Source organism: Vigna angularis, chromosome 10, assembly GCF_016808095.1.
Source record: "Vigna angularis cultivar LongXiaoDou No.4 chromosome 10, ASM1680809v1, whole genome shotgun sequence".
Classification (NCBI taxonomy): Eukaryota; Viridiplantae; Streptophyta; class Magnoliopsida; order Fabales; family Fabaceae; genus Vigna; species Vigna angularis.
The window spans coordinates 27,505,847-27,526,304 of NC_068979.1; the positions used below are offsets into that span (position 1 = coordinate 27,505,847).

The following is a 20,458-nucleotide window of genomic DNA, read 5'->3' on the forward strand; positions in this document are numbered from 1 at the left end:
ACATATATAGCTTTGATAATTATTTTAATTATCTAAAATTTCATTTGACGATTTTTAGTCGTTAAAATTTATAATTTTAAGTGACATTATTATCGTACTCTTTTGTGGTGTACGTATTTAAACCATGTAAATATATCCTAATCAAAGATGGTGAGATTAATAGAGCTTTTTCAAATTAATAAAAGAAAAAAGACCTTTACAATCTCTGCAAAAATCACTCATACCAATAATAGACACATCTTTCAAATAATTTATGCAACACAGAGACTGAAAAACATAATTGATTATTGTGTTGGAAAGAGTTACATAATTATTATAGGTATATACATAATTATGTTGCTTTTGAATGTAATAATTGTGTTTATGAATAATTGATTATCTCCAATATTTCTCATCGTGCTACATCAACACAATTATAATCTCGAGAGCATGAGTTATGCACAACATGATGTTAGAATCTTCTGTCACGTTACAGTACTAATTTTGATAACATTTTAATATCATTTATGTGTCATTATGTGATTGGTTTAAAAATGTTTTCGTAAATATTTTTGTAACTGAGACACAAACCTTTCTGACGCTTGAATCATGAGTTCCACTTGCTCCTTTCGTTTAGATCGCTCGACTTCCGTCTAGGCCATTCGGTCACTTCAGTCTTGGCCGATCGGTTGCCTTCGTGCTCCAGGGGGAGGTACATGCAAAAGATACTCTGACGCTCAAGTTAGACATGTGATTTGAAGAGCCTCAGCTCTTGGTTATTGATAAACAACTTATCAATATCTTTAATTAGATATTCTTGATTATTTTATCATATGCTGGACTATTGGCCCAATAACTTAAACGCTGACCCAATTGTAACCCAATCTTTAATCTGGTTGAGTGTAGCGGATGAATCGGACGAGCTTGAATAGATCGAACAGTGCCGAATGTTAACCGTTCGGTCTTTACTAGGTAAGATACAAAAAGTATTTCACAATCAATAATAATTATAAACACTAATATGAATCAATTACAAAATAACACGTAAATAATATTAAAATATTATAAAAAAATTATTATCACCGGAAGTTATAAACTATGTTGTCCAAGGTAAAAGTAAAAGTCATTGGCATTCAAAGATGATCTTGCATGTTGAATTCAAAGCAAGGACATACAGGTAAATTCCTCATTGCGACACGTTAAAAAAGAAATCCAAATTTATTTCCCATGACATGAAACATTAGCACTACAATACAGTACAACAGTGGTGAACACAAAGAAATCAAAGGTCACACGTTATCCAAAGTGGTTCTGCAAACTCACCCTTCAATTTATCCCAATCTTCATCATCACCGTCACTTTCACCACACAGAACTAACTCCGCATGGTGCCACGTGGGCGTTCCATTCTCATAGGCATTACACGTCAGCCTCCTCAACCCACTCCCATCCACTTTCACCACGTACAGATCCCCATACGGCTGAAACTGGTTCGGCAACCCAATCGGCTCCGCCGTCACGCTACCCAAGTTCGCTGTGAACACCAGCCATTCTCCGTCGCCACTGAAGCACACGTGATTCAACCTCTCCCTCTCACCCTCCACCCCTTTCGCCACCTCCACCCTCCGCAACCCACTCCCATCCGGCCTCACCAAATAAATCCCAAACACCTCACTGTTCTCCGGCTCATGCCTGTTCGACGAGAACGCTATCCAATCCCCTTTCGGTGACCAGCACGGCATCGTATCGATCCACGGCCCCTCCGTCAACCTCCGTAACCCGCCGTTGAACTCCCCCTCAACGCCATCAACTATGTACAAATTCTTGTTCCCCGACCTCCCTGACCGGAACACCACACTCTTTCCGTCAGGGGAGCACGAGGGAAACGCGTTGTTCCCTGTCTCCTCTCTCGTGAGCATCGTTAGTTTGAACGGAACCTCTTCACGGTCGTTTGTTAAATGAGCCGGATCGAATTCAATACGACCGATTTGAACCGTTTTGGAAACGGACTCGAAGATTGGACCTATGGAGGTGTATATCACGTTCTTTTCCGTTGGGCTCCACGCGTTGTGGAAGCACGTTCGCCCTTTGAGTAAAGTCCAGCGATTAGAACCGTTTGATCTAATGATTTTAACTCCGCCCGTAACATCGAAGCTGTGATTGAAAGCGATGAAATCGCCGTCAGGGGAGAAGCTAGGAAACGAACCGTTAAGTCTGAGTAACTGTAAATCGTGAACCGGAGAGAGAACTTTATCGAGGTGCGGGTAGCTTGACTCGCCCTGAGTTGACTCGCCTCTGAATCGATGGTACCCGAGTTGGCGAGAGTCCAACGAGACGAACGGGTTGTAGTGGTGGAAAGTAGGATTTATATCTTCAGTGATTCGTTGGAACATTTGCGATTCGGTATCGAAAATCTCGACGTGCCGGAAGCCGGTCTCTTTCCGGCGAGTTGCGACTGCTATTCGCTTCCCGTCGTGGAAAGCTGCCGGAGTAAAACAGTGCAACCCCGGTGGTGTCACGCGAATAGGCGAGTTCGAGTTTTCCGATACAGATATATCATCTGAATCGGTTAAATTGACGCGGAAGATGCTCCACCATCCATCTTCGGCGATTTTGTGGAAGAAAATCGTTGAATCTCCCGACCACGTTGGCCAGCTCCCACGTTCGCTCACAGTGACTCGTCTTCCAGGGTCGGCCTCGGGGAAAACCACAATCTCCGTTTGGAGTTCGCGGAAATCGTTGCTCTGCCACCGGCGAGAGCGGTAAGATGCGACAGCAAGGAATTTCCCAGTGAGGGATAAAGCGGGACTGTAGTCCACCTCGCCGATCGGGGTGAGTCTAGTGACTGTGGCGATGGCGCCCTCCTCGACGGCGGAGGAGTAAACGGCGCTCCAGCTAGTAAAAACGTCATCGCGATGGTCGTGCGTGGAAACGAAGTAGAGCTTTCCGTTTCTAAAAATGGGGCGATCGAGGAAAAGGGCGTTGGGGAGAAATAACAGAGGTTGGGGTTTATTATCGGGTCGGGTAACATAGAAACGGGGCGATCCAGTTCGTTCGGAGACGAAGATGACGTCGTTTTGGGGACTGATGAATTGGCCGTTAAAATTAATTGAAAGACCATCAGTGAGGCGGTGGTCTGTGGCGGCGTGGGGTGGAGGGAGGTGGTGGTGAAGGTCAACGGTGAAAACGTCGAAACCGTATTGGGTCCTTCCGACGGTGTTGAACACGACGGTTCCTGCAGGTGGCAACATTGTGTGAGTGAGTGAGAGTGAAGATGAGTGTGGAGTGAAGTGGATGAGGATGCTGTTGTGGTTTGTTGAAGTTTGGCTTCGGTATTTAAAAGTGTTAATCTTGGACTTTTTTGCGTCTGCAATTACGTAGGATTCTCAACATTCCTAGAACCCATCTTTGATATTAGTTTTTTTTTAAATAAAAAATACAAAAGTAGGCAAATTTGATAAAAAAATTTAGAAATAGACAAATTTTGAAAAAGTTATAAAGATAGGTAAGTTTTGCATTATTTTACACGATTTTAAATTTTAAATAAAGAAGTTATATATTTTTTTATATGATTTTTGTTTTTTAATCCGTAATCAATTTTAAAATAATCAAAGTTTTAACGATTTCTAATTAATTTAATAGAATATATAAGTTTAAGTAAAACACGTATTGTAATCGAACTTATCTTATGAAGTATAAAAATGGATATTTTGAGCATACCAAGAATTTGATGGAGTATGTGCAGAGTTTGACAGAGCATTTTATATAATTTAATTAGAAGTTGTGTACCTTTTGACAACTTCCAAATGAAATTCATGCACTTTCTTAACAACTTCCAAGTTTAAGTTGTGAATGATTTTCAATTATGATAAATTAATTAAGAAGATTGCGGGGACAGTATACAACTTTTTCATTTAAAGTGGTCTTACCCTCGTATGACTTACTTATTTTCATATATATTTTTTTAAAAAAATTACCTATTTTTATAATTTTGACATTAAATTTACTATTTTAATAAAAAAATCTTAATTTCAACTTGGAATAAGAAAATATTCAAATAAAATTGCGTCTTCTTAATCTTAATCTTATTCTTACTTTAATCTATCTTAATACATTCCTTATTTGAGTTATTTTTCACTTTTAAATGTTTCATTTTGTAAACAAAAATTAAACTATGGATGATGAATAAACATTTCATCTATTTCCTTATTTTTACCAAAAATAAAGTTTTCTTTTATATATACACAATTATGGATAAATCTAAATAACGAACAAATATATACACAATTTTGGATCAATAATAAATAGCCAATAAGAAAAGCCAGAAAAGAATAATGGAACTAATCTCATCGTTCACACGTGGTCCATATGGTTGAACGCATCCTTTTAGTTATAAAAATTTTAAATTAAAATAAAATAATCACTATACTTTTAAATACAAAAAATGTGTTTTAGTTTTGTCTTTCATCAAATTTGAAATTAACCATTTATGAGTAAATTTTGGTTTTAGTTTTGTAGAATACTTTTCTTTTATTTTGATCTTCTAAAATTTGAAATTATTATATGATGTTGTTTAAAATATTTTAAAATAGAAAAATAATAATATATATTTAAGAAGGGATGTGAAATATTTTTAGGTATCAAATGTTGACACAGCATAAGATATAATTATCAAGTCTTGTATTGGATCTTAATCTTATTGTTAATGACTGTAGTAACTACAGGAAGTATTTTAAATTTTTTTATGCAATCTGTAATTGTAAATTATTATTTTTAGTTTAAATATAATAAAATAAATAAATAATTACGTACTATTCTCCTAATAATTTTATTTATTTATAGATTATATTTGAAACATTATTTTCACAAAAGAAATATCTCTTACTTATTTCAAATTATCTTTCGTGTGTGTGTATATATATATAGACATATATATATATAGACATATATATATATATATATATAGACATATATATATATATATATATATATATATATATATATATATATTTATTTATCTTCTTTATCTTATCTTTAAATTAAATGTTACTATTTTCTTCAAAATAAATTAATAGTTGAAAATATATCATAATTAAAGTTACTTTCTTTGCAAATTAGTGTTTCAGTTCATATTTAAAGATAAATTTATAAAAAAAAAACTTATTGTGATAAAAATTACTACTTTATTAGTTATCATCTATCTTCTATAAATTAAAATACTGATTTAAATTTGGTTCTGAAACTTAAAACTTTTGGAATCTGCCAAGGTTAAACCAAAGCTTCTTTAAAAAAAATCATGGAAACTAAAATTAAAATTTTATAATTTTTACCTAACTAAAAATATATTTAAATCATAAAATAATGACCCTCTTGCGTACTTATATGTTTATTATAAGAAGAAGGAAATAAAGCACAATGAGGGATGGGAGTCGGTATGCTTTTTATTTTGATATTGAGTATGCTTTTTGGTTAATCATGACTTGTTATACAAATTAAAACATCCTAAATGAAAGATATATTTAAGTTGTATTTTAACAAAACAAAGGTAAATAATACAATTGATTAACAATCATTAATATAATAATAATACTAATAATAATTACAATAATAATAATAATTATTATTATTATTACTTAAGTTGAAAATTAACATTTGAATAAATAATTGAGTAAACAATTTCTAATTATTTGTATAATTAATAATGATTATCAACATATTAACAATAAATAAACTTAAACTTTTCTTTTTTTGTTCTTATTTAAATTTTGTCTTGAGTGAGTTTTGAGGAGATGTAGTAGTGAAAGTGAGAATGTGAAACAGAGAGATTCCTTATGAGATTAGAGAAGAGAGTCAAGATTTTTATTATTTTAAATTTTCTCTTGAGTGAGTTTTTCTTGACTAACACACAACTTGACGTGTCTTTAATGGGTGCTTGTTAACTTGCTTTATAGTCGCAAAAAGACTAACAAACGAAGAAAATCCTCCTAATTAATGTATAATAGTGAAAAGACTCAAAATCAATCCGTGGACATATTAAGCTTTATTTTTGTATACTTAACCTTGTTAAGAAAATGCAATGAGGAAAAAGAAAAAAAATAATGAATGAATGACTCTATCTAAAACTTAAATTCATGCACGGTCAAAAATATCATAGTAAATGCAGAATCTTAAATGCCTATAACAATGTATTCTATTATGCAATACATGTATAAATTTTCTTTTTAGACAATGTAGAGGACAAATGTTGAATTATGAATTTGAAATGCAAAACATATAGCGAACCTAGTTTAAGCTATCAAATGAACTAATTAAGTGCAGGATGCTAATCCTAGGATTGATAATGAAAGATGGATGATGCTCTATATTAACACACCACTGGAACCTAACAGCTTATTTACTTTACAAATGTGAATGCGAAATGCAGATTGAAATTATTTTATTATGCAATAAGAATTTTAAGTGATCAATGCAATGCAAATGCATGGGATGAGGTGAACTAGGATGCTTAAAATGCATAATTCAAATTAGTAAAAACATAATGTAAAACAGACTGCCACGATGTTGGGTTATGAACATTGTAACATGGATGTTATGTATGTAACTAGCCTAGATTACCTTGCTAAAGGAAGGAACGAAGCTAGAATGCAGAGTGAATGGAGGAACATGATGCAAACCTAAAAGTCACAAATTTTGTAGCATCTTTTACTGGTATCAAAACAGCTTATCAGATTTTACCGTGCTCACGCAGATGCAGTGATTGGAACAAGCTTTAAATGATAAGAAAAGATGGAAAATGCAACCTAAATAAGCATGCACGCAAAACTCAAATTAAAAGTTTTAAATACACTCAACCATCACTAAGGTATGTAGAATGTATGTACTTAGATTGGCAAATCAAAGTAAAACAACTCTTTGAAAGTCATTATATGTGTGAGTGAGGAGAGAAAAGTCACCATATCCATTTTGAGTTTCAAAGAAAATACCATGTATTGGTGGACCTTCCTTGTAAGAGAAAGAAGACTCTTTAACTTTCCGCAAGTCACCTATTGGAATGACTTGAATAGTGCCATGAGAAGAAGGCACATTCCCTCATACTATCATAGAGAACTAATGAACAAACTCCAAAGGCTCCAACAAAAAGACATGAGCATAAAAAGTTATAGGCAAAAGATAGAGCTCTACATGATGAAGGCGAGATTTAGAGAGAAGGAAGAGACCACATTTTCTAGGTTTCTAAGTGGTCTCAACCTTGAAATTAGAGATAAAGTGAAATTGTTGTCCTACCAAGACTTAAATGACTTGGTACAAATTTGCATTAAGGTAAAGCAACAACTTTTGAGAAAAGGTTTGAAAACTATCCACTCTAGTTGTAATGTCAAGAGAGACATCAAGAAGGAGGGAAAACAAGTGAAAAAAGAGGAACCCCCTAGGAAGTTTGAGAAACCAAAAGAGGGATCAACATCCTCTAAGAGCACAAGTGGCATTAAGTGTTTTATGTGTCTAAGGAGAGGACATATTGCATCTCAATGCCCCACAAAAAGAACAATCATCTTAAGGGAGTGTACAAGTGAGAGTGAGGAAGAAAGTGAAGGAAAAGATTCCTTTTGCTTGTGAAGGAGATCTTCTTATGATAAGAAAAATTCTCAAGAACCAATCTCATCCTCAAACCCTAACCCAAAGAAAGAACATCTTTCATACAAGATGTAAAATTTCCAATAAAACATGTTCTCTCATTGTGGATAGTGGGTCGTGTTACAATTGTTGTAGCACAAGGTTGGTAGAAAAGTTGAGCCTTACTATCAAACCCCACCCAAGACCTTATAAGCTTCAATGACTCAATGAAGGAGGGGATTTAAGAGTAAACCAACAAATGGAGGTCAAGCTTTGTATAGGGAACTATAAAGATAAAATAATTTGTGAGATTACCAATGAGAAAATCATGCATAATGGCCTTACCAATGAGATTACCCTCCACCATAAGGAAAATAAGTTCATCCTCCATCCCTTACCTCCTTCCAAGGTGTTTGAGGTTAAAAAAACAAATGAAAAAGAAGAGGGACGAGGAAAAATAAGAGAGAGCGCATAGAAAAACAAAATTGAGACACTTAAGCTTCATTCCCCACCCTTCATTTTCGCACTCAGAGACCAAGAGTGGTGCTAATACTCATGTGTAATCGTATGAAGATTCTAGTAGAACCCTCTGTGGAGGAGACTAGACGTAGCTCAGTTGGAGCGAACCACTATAAAAACACTTATGCAATTATCTCTTCTCTTATCCAAACGGTCCTCTTACAAAAACCTACACCTGTGCTTTACCTCTAAACACAAGAATCTTCCAAGCTAAAACATTTAATTTTCATAAAGAAGTTCTTACAAAACACTGCAGGATATATATTTTGAATAGCATGTCAAAAATCATTATCGTTTATTCATATTTATCAAGTTGAGCGTTTAAGTTTTTAAAAGAAAATTCCAAAGCTCGATAATGTGCTATGTCTGAAGGATTGTAAAAAAATTTTCATTAAGATTATTCAACCCTCCTCCCCCTTCTAGTAATTTTCAGGTATTTCATCGATAGCGTTTACGGGCATGCTATAACAAAGTACAACATTATTTGGAAACAAAGAAAGTGCCTCACACTTTTTTGTCAACAATACTCTCTGAAGATCATACCAATCTTGATTCAAATCAAATAGCGTGTATCATGTTGAATTTTGTAAGGACCAACAAATCAATTACGATAAAAAGTTTGATTGCAAAGCTCAAAACTTATTTTAGGTATTTGTGTACTATAGAAAAGCATGGATAGAAAAACAAAAAGCGCTTGCAATGAAGTGTGGTGATTAGAAAAAATCATATAATGAACTTCTAAGGTAGTTACAAGCTGTCTAAGACACTAATCAAAAGACAATTTTCCAATGCACTGGTTCTCCTGTTAATGTTGATGGAGTCAGGAACACATCTTGCTATATTCTCAAATAAGTTTTTTGGTCGTTCGAAACATTCATTGAAGGCTTCAAATATTGTAAGCTCATTAAGTTGGTGGAACTTTTTAATAGGTAAATATCATGCAACTTTGTTCCCTGAGTTTTATCGAAGGTATTTCATTTCTTTTTGTGTTTAAACTCTTAGATCCTTGGAAGTGTGACATCTTTCAATTTTCGCTTAATTTCATTATCTATTTCCGTTTTCTTGTTTTAAACAATTTTACAAATTTCTTGTTTATTAGCATTCCAACCTAGATAGATTCGTAAAACAAATTCATGCTTCTGGATTCACATCACTTAGCTCACTTTCAAGCAAATTGTCTCCCTTGTCTATTTGTGCATATTCTCATATACTACTAATGGAATTTACTAATCATATTTGCAACCTCGACAACATAAATAAGGCTTATCAAGTCCAATTTCATCCCCTACGAAATGAAGATTATTGGTTTATGTTTACTTGTCCAAATTTCATACTGTTTCGGTTACATTTGTCTAGGGTAGGTCGTCCTTCGTTGCTATGCTCCGATCGACCAACTCTTCAAGTAATCTTTCCCGATTGGTGGTTGACCTGTAGAAGACACTCCGACGCAAGTCAGATATGTTTCATAAAGAGGTCTATATTTTATTAGTATAGAAGAAGATGATTGTACCTGACATCAGTTGTATTATTTATAGAGTTTGTGGCAAATTAATACCGTATATTTGTAGAGCGTAAGGTAATATGACCTATTAATACTTGATAATTTCCCATGAATGACCATTAACTCAGATCGGTATATTTCATATAGTACAAAAACCCCCCAAGTCCGAGCAAGCTCTTTATTAAAAGAGGTGCGTAGGGATTATTATGAACTTTAAAAGAGATCGCTCACGTTGTATTTAGGGAGTCTATCTTCGATGTTTTAAGTCTTCATTGCTCTATGTATTGAGCGGCAAACTCTAGGAGTTCTCTTTGGATCTGTTCTTTATTCTGAAGCCATTTTTCTGACTTTTCCCCGAGCGGCTTGAGGCAGGAGTCATTTTTCTGACTTCCTGTGTTGAGCCGGGATTTTTGAAGCCATTTTTCTGACTTCCCCCGAGCAGTTCTGAGGCAAGAGTCATTCTCTAACTTCCTACGTTGAGCGGGGATTTTTGAAGCCATTTTTCTGACTTCCCTCGAGCGGCTTGAGGAAGGAGTCATTTTTCTGACTTCCTGCTTTGAGTGGGAATTTCTGAAGCCATTTTTCTGACTTCTCCCCAAGCGGTCCTGAGGCAGGAGCCATTTTTCTGACTTCCTGCTTTGAACGGGGATTTTTGTTGAGTAATCTGACCTATTAATACTTGATAATTATCCATGAATGTCCATTAACTCCGATCGATATATTTCATATAGTACACATACTAAATCCTCAAATGCGATGTTACATCCAGAAGATCAACTACTACTCAAATTCATATTCATTTTAAGTAGTAGTTGGTACATATTCACACAGAAGATTATTACATCAACCAATTTCGAATACACCAAAAAAAATGTTCTTCTTATCGCAATGAAAAGGAATAACTTTTACACATCTATATTGTTCATTATTTTGTATTATTAATTTACTCAGGAAAATAAATCGAGTTTAAAATATTGAAAGAGGAAGGAAACAGCATATAATAATGATACCATAAAATCGAATCACTTACACCTCTTTGATTTCCCTCGAAATAAATTGATGAATAAAAAACAAAAAAACAACAACTAAGGAAACACGCGCACCCACCCACACGCATCTATCCACGTTGATTTGTCGAGGGAAAAAGAAAGAAAGAAGCGAACGAACAGAAACAAAATTTTGAGACCAAAAGTTTTGAACAAAAAAAAACCTTTTTTGATTCGATGGGTCGATTATGTTCATTCATTTATGTGTTCCCTGTCATCATGATCTTAAACTCCTCGAAATTTATCATGCCGTTGCCGTCACCGTCGACGCCGGCGATCATTCTGCGGCACTCGTCGATGGAGCACTCATCGCCGAGGCTCGCCATGACCATGTGGAGCTCCTCCGCGGTGATGGAGCCGTTGCCGTCGATGTCGAAAATGGAGAAAGCTTCTTTGAGATTCTCAAGGACCTCGTCGGAGTCCACACCCTTGGTGTTTAACTCGATGAACTCCTGCAAATTGATGTGCCCATCGCCGTCGCAATCAACGTCTTGGATCATTCTGAAAACCTCCTCTTCGGTGGCATGTTGGCCGAGGCACTTCATCATGGACCCCAGTTCCGACGACGAGATTCTCCCGTCCCCGTTTGCATCGAACTTTCTGAAGACATATTCCAACTCCACCGTGATGGGGGCACGTGAATGATTTTGCAGCAGTGACAATGATGACGGTGGTTGCGGTAGCGGCGATGAAAGCAGTGACATGGATAACGATGATTTGGACGATGACGATGACGACTTTGACAAGGTTGTCTTGGGCAGTTTTTTCTTCTTGCCGAAGAGAGATCTGAGGCCCATGATGTTTTTTTTTGGACGCGTGGTGGAAACAAACGTCGAAGAAAATCAGAGAAAGAACTCCTTCTTGTGCAGAGAGGAGAAACTGTGAATGTTATTATTGGAAAGCAAAGAGGAGTGGCTAGTGTTTGTTTTTCTATATTAACAACCATTTATGCGTGAATCCAGCTTTTTCAGGAACAGGGTTGTTAGGTCAACACTACGTTAATCATCATAATTTCTTCTAGCGTCATAATATTTTACCTCTTTTTTTATTTTTTTTATTTCAAACATTATAAATATTCATTCTTTTCTTCTTTTATATCTAAAAAAATAGTTTTCCTAATTTGGATAATACCCTAAAAGTATATTGTCAACTGGGTAGGAGTTAGGGAAGTGTCAAAGTATATATAATTTCTGTTCATTCATTCCTCACTCTAATTTTAGTATCTCAAGTGGAGATTAATTATTTCTGATTTTTGTTTAGCTTTATTATAAATTTGATATTTTAAACTTAGCTTTTGTTTAAAATGTTTGTTATGTTAAATGTTTAACTTTGTTTTTTTTTTTTAACATTTAGAAGTTAGAAACAAAAAGACAATTATAAAAAAAATAACATTCAATAAAAAAAATCTTATTTAAAGTACGTAAATTTATAAAGGAAATAAAGCATAATTAAGTTTTTCTTTTCTGATACAACATTAAATTCTTTCTTTTATATATTTTAACAAAGGCTTCCTTTGGGTTACAATGAAATTGGTGTCAATTCTTATTACGTTTTACTTTTAAATGCTGTTATGATTATTTGTAAGAAAATTAATTTCAGTTACAATCAATAAAATTAAAGTTAAAAGAATTAATGTAATTTTAAATGTAATGACTGAAAACATAAAAAAAGTTAAAAAATAAGCGCAACATAATTAGCTACTTTTCTAAATCTTATTTTTTCCTTTCACTTCAAAAATGTCCAATTTTATGAGGATTTTTCTTTTTACATTACGGACTATTTTAATTTCATTTAAATACATTTGAAAACCGTTGTGAAAAACAACACCGATAATAATTACCAGTGATATTTTAAAAAATTACTACTATTTTTTAAAGTTTTCAAAATCATTGACATTTGCAGAGGTGAAACTATTGGTAATTACTGAGATTTTCAAAACTTATAGGGATTTTTACAAAATCATCGATAGTTACCGAAAGTTTCCAAATCTGTCGATACTTCCAGGAATTTTCACAAAATCATTGGTATTGGAAATAATTTTTTTTTATGTTACAAAAATTATTTAATTACCATAAAAAATCTTTAATATCATCTTTATAATATATATGTATACAATAATAATGAAATATGATCTGATTACAAAGAATATAATCTATATATGATATATGTATACAGTAATAATGAAAATAATAAAACATTACAAAGAATATGATCTATATATGATATATGATATATGTATACAATAATAATGAAAATAATAAAAAAATTAAAACAATTATGAACCTAAGTGGCACGTGACAATAGAATTGATTTTTGAGAAATGAGTGACGTATTTGAAGAACATACAAGTCTGCTGCAATTAAAGCTTGAAGGGCAATCTTCTGAGCCACTTCTCTCTGCTACACAACTTCCTGCCAAGCAAAAACAAAGTTTTATTCAACCATTAAACCAAAAGGGCAAAAAAACTAAACATAATTTATTCTACTTTTAACTCTCCAAAGTTAACATTACTTACTCCATCTGTTTCTCACGTTTAATCATCATTTCAACAAGATTTGGTTCATATAGATATTTAAATGATTCATTCAAATATGTATAATTAGATTTCAGAATTGAAATTAGAAAATAGATGCACTAGGCTTTAGAATGCTTTGAAGAAGGAATGGAACATAGCCTCACGCTTCTTTAATTCTAAAGTAGAATGCAAGCTTAATCAAGCCATCAAAGATAAACATCTTGACAAATCTCTCACACCTAAATTAGATTCAAAAACCAGATTTAGAATCAGATTTGCAACACAATTTTACTACAAGCTTAATCAGATTTCTTTGCTTCTATCCTATTATCTTATGATACTTCAGGAGCTGATTTCTTATTCAGAATTCAAAGATGAAGGGTGTCATTCTTTTCATTAACATACTGGAAAACACATATACCATCAAGGAAAGAAAATAGAATAAAACTTAATTTAATTATATTAAATTAAGTTATTTTAATAAAAAAAAATATTTTTGTTTTAAATAAATGATTTAAATACGAGGAATCTTTAACTAAAAATAATAATATATATAATTTTATTAATAACTATTATAATGAATTATGATTTTATATATCTTACTACTAAATATTAATAAAATAGTATAGTTCAAAATGAAATTTAAAATATTTAAGTATTTATAAATATTAAAATATAAATTCAGAATGAGTGAGATATTTATAAAACTCTAATCTATTATTGACCACAATTATCTTTTTTGTTCAATTTTATTTATCTAAGATAATCCAATTCATAATAAAAAAAAGTATGCTCAAATTTATTTAGGATTTTTTCTGTTCAGCCAGCCTTACTGGTAGGTTTCGTGGAAAATGGACAGTGAAAGCAGCTTAGTGAAGAAGCAAATGCAATTTTGATGAAGCGAATAGCCAGAAGAGGACAAGGAAGAGGGACTGTAGACATTGATAATGGAGGATGAATCTGCTTACTATATAAACAAAAAAACACTCACACTCACATGCATTTTCTGTGCAACACGACCCCACCATTCCACCACCAAACAAATAAATACCAAATAATACTAAAAATCCGTGTCTTTGCCAACTTCTCGTCTCTTCAAAACTTAGATACTCCCTCTTCTCTTCTCTTCTTCATTCAAGTTTGCTTCTTTATCTAAATCTATCTATTTTGGTTCACCCCATAAAGTGCAACACATCACAACGCAACGAGGTTGAGAAGAAGTGAAAGTTGAATCCTGGGTGGTGCAGGTGGAGGAGGAGGAGGAGGAGTATATTATGGACACCAAGGCGATGACTTTCATAACCCACCAAGCCATTTTCAACGCGGTTCGATGTGGGGACCTTCAAGGGCTGAAGGAACAGCTGAAGAATTGCAAGGGTGAGGGCACGTCAGAAGGGGTGATTTCGGAGTTGATGACTATGCAGAACGATGCAGGGGAAACTTTGTTGTATATAGCTGCTGAGATTGGTCATCGTGAGGTGTTCAGCTTCTTGCTTGGTTTGTGTGACTTGGAGGTGCTGAAGATCAGGGCCAACTCTGACATGAACGCCTTTCACGTCGCTGCCAAACGTGGCCATCTGGGTAGGTTTTTCCTTCTGGTTCTTTAGTTTCGATTTCTACCTTTTGGCTTTTAAATTGGGTTTGTGTCATTTCTTGGAGTTGGTTATGGATTTTGCTGTTGAAGGATTGTTGAATCAATTCACTGTAAACCCTTTTAAAAAAGAATGAGATTGGTAGTTTTGTTAGATGGTATCAATGCATTTAGCTCTCTTGGTTCGCAGCTTTTGATGTTAGAGGGAATTCAAAAGGGTTGAAATCTATAGTTTGTATTTTGATAAATCTGTGAACAGCACCCTAATCCCAATATGATAGCACTTATTCCCAATAATCAATTTTGATTGGGGAATTTTCTGAACAAACATGGTAATTGTAGCCTTCTAATGTAAAGATTCCCAGGGATGAAAAATAAGTACATCACTAGCATCAGCCTGGGGCTTCATAAAGGTTTTGTCAGACTTATTTATCCAAAATAAGGCAAACCATTCTCAAATGTTGCGAATTGGAGTGTTTAAGAATTGCCTTTTCAGCTTCCATACATAACTTCATGGTATACACCCTCCAGACCTCATATTCCACCTTCTAGGATCCATTTTTTCTTTCTTTCCTTTTTCAACATATCAACTTGAAAGATCAAATATTATACTAGAACCATGAATTGCTACATATATGCCTTATTTGATATTGATTTTATTTTCTCTTTTGTTATACTTTTAAATTGATCACGTTCACCATGAGTGTCATTGGTCAAATTATAGCACATCCTCTAAAATTTCAGGATAGTATCTGTAGTGTGTTACTAAACGTTTTACCACTATCAAATTCCTCGCTACAATTTCTGTTATAGTATTTATAGGTCCTAAAATGGAAAGAAAACCTATGTTGGGAGGTCTCCATCTTTGACACTGAGATTAGTGTCTCATTTATGAGTGCAAGGTACTGAGGGAAACAAAAAAAAGTACAAAAATTGAGACAAAGGGAGAATTATCACATTGCAATTTACTTCCCTGCCATGTTGATGAAAATAAGGATTTCAATTCTGATATATTTGAGTCTGAATCTTTGTCCAGATATTGTAAAAGACATTTTGAGTACCTGGCCTGAGGTTTGTAAGATATGCAACTCCTCTAACACTAGTGCCCTATATTTGGCTGCTGTTCAAGATCATTTGGATGTAGTGAATGCAATATTGGATGTTGATGTGAGTTCAATGATGATAGTAAGGAAAAATGGCAAAACTGCACTACATAATGCTGCTAGGTATGGCATCCTTCGCATTGTAAACGCACTGATTACCCGTGATTCTGGAATAGTCTGCATCAAAGATAAAAAGGGTCAAACTGCACTGCATATGGCTGTGAAAGGACAAAGTACTTCAGTGGTGGAAGAGATATTACAAGCAGACCTTACGATATTAAATGAACGAGATAAGAAGGGAAACACTGCTCTTCACATGGCTACCAGGAAAGTGCGTTCACAGGTCAGTTGAACCATAGCTGATTTCCATTATTCCAAGCTTTCTTCAGTTTTAGTATAAATTGGTCCATCCAATCTTGCGTTGTTATGATTATGTTAGCTTCTTAGTTTTCTTGACCATAAACAATATGAGGTCGCAGTGCTGTCTTGCACACTATATATTCTTGCATTTGGTCATTATTCTTGAGCATAAATGCTCAGTTTGACGTATGCTGATATTTGTCGGTATCAAGCATTTTTGAAACCGTAAACTACCTGATACTTGTATTCAAAATTTGTTTATACCTTTTAAAGTGATTGTTGGTGCTTCAGCTAGCAATAGCCGGACATATATTCTTGATGCCCTGAACTCAGGAGTGCTAACAGTGATATGTTGCAAAATCTAGTTCAAGGAGAAGCAATTCAAACATATATTGATAACTCAGTCATAGATGACTCGGAAAGGGATTTTAACCCTGTGATGATGTAAAATAGTAAAACAGTAACAATAAAATAGCACCACATTCCCAATCTTGGATTTTCAGGAATGCCCTATGCAAACTCGTTTGTGTATCTCCAAATTGTCTTTGTGCATGTTTTGTTAAGTGTTCAACGCTTTTGGACCCAAGTCAAACAGAAATCTGTAGCTTCTACATCACTTATTTGTATTTGGTGCAATTTGTTCGACAACTGTGTGTACATAACACAACCAAATACGCAGTTCATGTTATCCAAAATGAGGTTCATATTTGCCCTGTTATAATAGACAAAATACATGTACAGCTGTTCTTCCTCTCAAAATTGTAGCCTGCCTCTCTTGCAATGAATTTGTGCTGTCTCCACTGACACATGGTTCTTCTTATTTCAGATTGTGAGCTTTTTGTTAACTTACACAGCTATAGATGTCAATGCCATCAATAATCAGAAGGAAACAGCCTTGGATTTGGCAGATAAACTGCCATATGGAGATTCAGCTTTGGAAATCAAGGAGGCCCTTACAGAATGTGGTGCCAAGCATGCCAGGCATATTGGGAAAGTGAATGAAGCCATGGAACTAAAAAGAGCTGTGAGTGATATCAAACATGAGGTGCAATCACAGCTTATACAGAATGAAAAGACTCGCAGACGAGTTTCCAGTATTGCCAAGGAATTGAAGAAAATTCATAGAGAGGCAGTTCAGAACACCATCAATTCTGTCACAGTAGTATCTGTTCTCTTTGGCTCAATAGCATTCATGGCCTTGTTCAGCTTACCCGGTCAATACCGAAAGAAGCAACCGGAGGCAGGAGAGGCAAACATAGCCCATGATGTTGCCTTCAGTGCTTTCTGCCTATTGAATGCAACAGCTCTTTTCATTTCTCTTGCAGTTGTTGTTGTTCAAATCACTTTGGTGGCTTGGGATACAAGGGCTCAAAGGCAGGTTGTGTCAGTGATTAATAAGCTAATGTGGGCTGCATGTGCTTGCACTTGTGGGGCATTTCTTGCTATATGCTTTGTGGTGGTTGGAGATGAAACATGGCTGGCTATAAGTGTCACCCTTTTAGGAGCACCAATTCTACTTGGCACTCTAGCATACTTGTGCTACTTTGTTTTTAGGCGACGTTTTGGACTCCGTGGTGATTCTCAGAGACTAGTCAAGAGACCAAGTGGAAGCAAATCTTTCTCATGGTCTTACTCAGTAAACATATCAGATGCGGAGGAATATGATTCTGATCATGAGAAGATATATGCTCTGTGAGTGAGTTTGTTAACTTAGTTGATATCCTTCCACCCATGTGGAAAGTGAAATGTTAACTCACTAGGATTCAGCTAGCAAGCCTTACACAAGAATATCAGTTGGATATGCTAATACATGAGACTGATTATCAGAAGTCGGCTGTAGATTTATGTACATGGAAATAAAAATATAAAAAGAAAGTTCGGTTTAAGGCTTACATCCAGCTCTGGATTTTTTATAATGGTTTGCCTGCTCCATAATTTGGTTTGTGTTAGATTCTAATTTGTTGACTTATGACGCATTATGCATAATTGTGTGACGTTTCTCTTCTATAAAGTTGATATGGACAGAAAGTTGTTTAGAACCTTAATCTGGTCATTCTGAGTCTTAAAATTTCGTTGGACAAGAAAGCTATCACTTGTACACACACGCACGCATATATATCATGTCAAAAATCTAAATTAAAGGTTAAGATTTATATAATTCACATTTTAATAAAGGGTAGTTAAGGTTTTTAGTTCTTATTGAATAATGATTCTTGCATATAGAATACCGAGAAACTTATCTCCGAGTGAAATCCCATGATCCTCAAAAAATGTTACAGGCCTTTGAATATATGGTTAACATTATATTATATAAGTGTATAATAAATCTTTAGTTAGGAATGATATTTTGCTCGCTATTGAAACTTGTTATAACAATCATGGTTGATTGAACATAACCTGTAGAGGAATATTGCTAATTCTCTATAATGTATCAAGGTTAAGAGAGAAGTGTTCCTTCATTGATCAACATGGTGGGATATGATTTGATGTCATCCGGATATAAGGACACTTTGGGGATGCACAACTTTTAAAGTGGCATTCTTCATATTTCAACTTAAAGTCAAAATTTAGTAACCAAAAGTCAAGTTTTACAAAAATTGGATACTAAATTAAATTCCTATCTAAACCTTGATTTCCATTCTACAAAATCCTTGAAATTCTATTAAATATGGACTAAATATCTAGCTTATATATTTTATATCCTAAGTCCATCATAAACCCCTCAAAAATTTGGTTAAGAGAACGAAAAGTAGAGTTCGAAATGGAAGAAAAGTTAGAAGGGGCTAACTAAAATTAAAAATAGATATTAGGTTAGCTCAAAATTGTTTTGGACAAATCAAATATAAGCTTAAAAACAGAACTAAAATTGTAATTAATTACTGTTTAAAAAGAAACTGGATATCGAAAATTTGTGGATTAGTCACTTGGAATCGAAATCCAATATCAATGCGTTAATATTTTTGCATGACTATTATTATTAAAAAGATAACACAATTTAGGACCCAAACACAAATTATTCATCATATTTGTTGCTCATAAAGTCAAGTCAGTATCAAAAGTAAATAAGTGAACAATGATCATCTCAGCAATTATGCAAGTTGGATGATAGAGAAAATGCTTTTACATACTGTGCCCCACTTGAATTGCTGGGGAATGAATTAACCTAAAGAATTGCTACAAAAGAAGCAAACATTCATGGTTTAAATACATCTTTCCTGAGTATATAATGAAGAATTGGAATCTTACTTAAACCAATAAGCGGAAGATGAAAACAGAGTATGTGTTGGTGTAATTCCTGAAAAGGTAGAACCTATTTAAGGGAAAGGGGCCAAGGATGCTCTTTGGAACATCTTTGTTGGGCGCCTTTAGATGTTGTTGAGTGAGAGCTCAGTAGGCGCTAAGATAAACTCATTGGGCGAGCTTTGGCTTACTCATCTCCCTTGTTCCAAGTGAGGATCAAATGTAATCGTCCATTCTTTATGGCATCCTCCTTAGTTGATCAAGACATGCTCAACAACAATGCGCAGGAACTCATAGTATTTTGTGCTCTTTTCGACTTTTGCATTGAAAACACATCTTGATTACATGTCATTTAATATGTGAATGATGACGGATGATTAGTAGGGCCTCATTCTCATGCAATGGTTTTAAATCACCTTATACATCACTTTTGAATGCAATGAGATGTTATGTTATTGAGATCACTCCAAAACCTTGCTCTTAAGTCACTTCGAAAATGAGTTCTTCTCCTTCCCTGATTGGTCGGCCTTCTGAGCTAGAATCCACCACACACACCACTCTTCAACCTTCAAACACCATTAACCTTCATTTTCCCTGCACCAATAAATTTGTTTTTGTGACCGTGTTGTTTAGCTCCCTGCATTTCTCGAGATGGAACACAAATTTCAATTTGGTGACAGTCCAGCTTTGGTAGCTCACAACTATTATACCACTTGGTGAAGAATTGGAATTTTCATTTGAATCAAACACGCGATGATTAATGCAACGGAAGATGAAAACAGAGTAAGTATTGATGTATAATAAGTGAAATAAGTTCAATGGTGGTGTAAGGTTAAGGTGATGCTCTCTTCACCGCCCCAAGTACTCCTGTAGTTTCTCACTATTTTTTTTTATTTCAAAAATAATATACACTTTCTCACTATTTTCTTTTATTCCAAAAATAATCTACACCTCCTCACTATTTTCTTTTATTCCAAAAATACTCTACACCTCA

The 20,458-nt window shown here is 34.4% G+C and overlaps 3 protein-coding genes across 4 annotated transcripts; 1 reads left to right on the forward strand and 2 right to left on the reverse strand.

Annotated features, from left to right (window-relative positions):
• Positions 1–1,090: 1,090 nt before the first annotated feature.
• LOC108336090 (uncharacterized) lies at positions 1,091–3,301 on the reverse strand. The gene has a single exon (XM_017572415.2). It carries the CDS (start codon positions 3,227–3,229, stop codon positions 1,262–1,264), a length of 1,968 nt encoding a protein of 655 aa, XP_017427904.1. The 5' UTR covers positions 3,230–3,301; the 3' UTR covers positions 1,091–1,261.
• A 7,209-nt stretch (positions 3,302–10,510) lies between these two features.
• LOC108335543 (probable calcium-binding protein CML25) lies at positions 10,511–11,578 on the reverse strand. Its single transcript, XM_017571580.2, has one exon. It carries the CDS (start codon positions 11,450–11,452, stop codon positions 10,856–10,858), a length of 597 nt encoding a protein of 198 aa, XP_017427069.1. The 5' UTR covers positions 11,453–11,578; the 3' UTR covers positions 10,511–10,855.
• A 2,596-nt stretch (positions 11,579–14,174) lies between these two features.
• On the forward strand, positions 14,175–18,116 carry LOC108335960 (ankyrin repeat-containing protein At2g01680). 2 transcript variants are annotated; one of them, XM_017572198.2, is made up of 3 exons: positions 14,175–14,751; positions 15,798–16,207; positions 17,051–18,116. In XM_017572198.2, exons 1-3 carry the CDS (start codon positions 14,445–14,447, stop codon positions 17,918–17,920), a joined length of 1,587 nt encoding a protein of 528 aa, XP_017427687.1. In that variant the 5' UTR covers positions 14,175–14,444; the 3' UTR covers positions 17,921–18,116. The 2 variants fall into 2 exon arrangements, with proteins under 2 accessions (XP_017427687.1, XP_052726055.1); XM_052870095.1 differs by having other exon boundaries at positions 14,190–14,751; positions 16,041–16,207.
• The last annotated feature ends 2,342 nt before the right edge of the window (positions 18,117–20,458 follow it).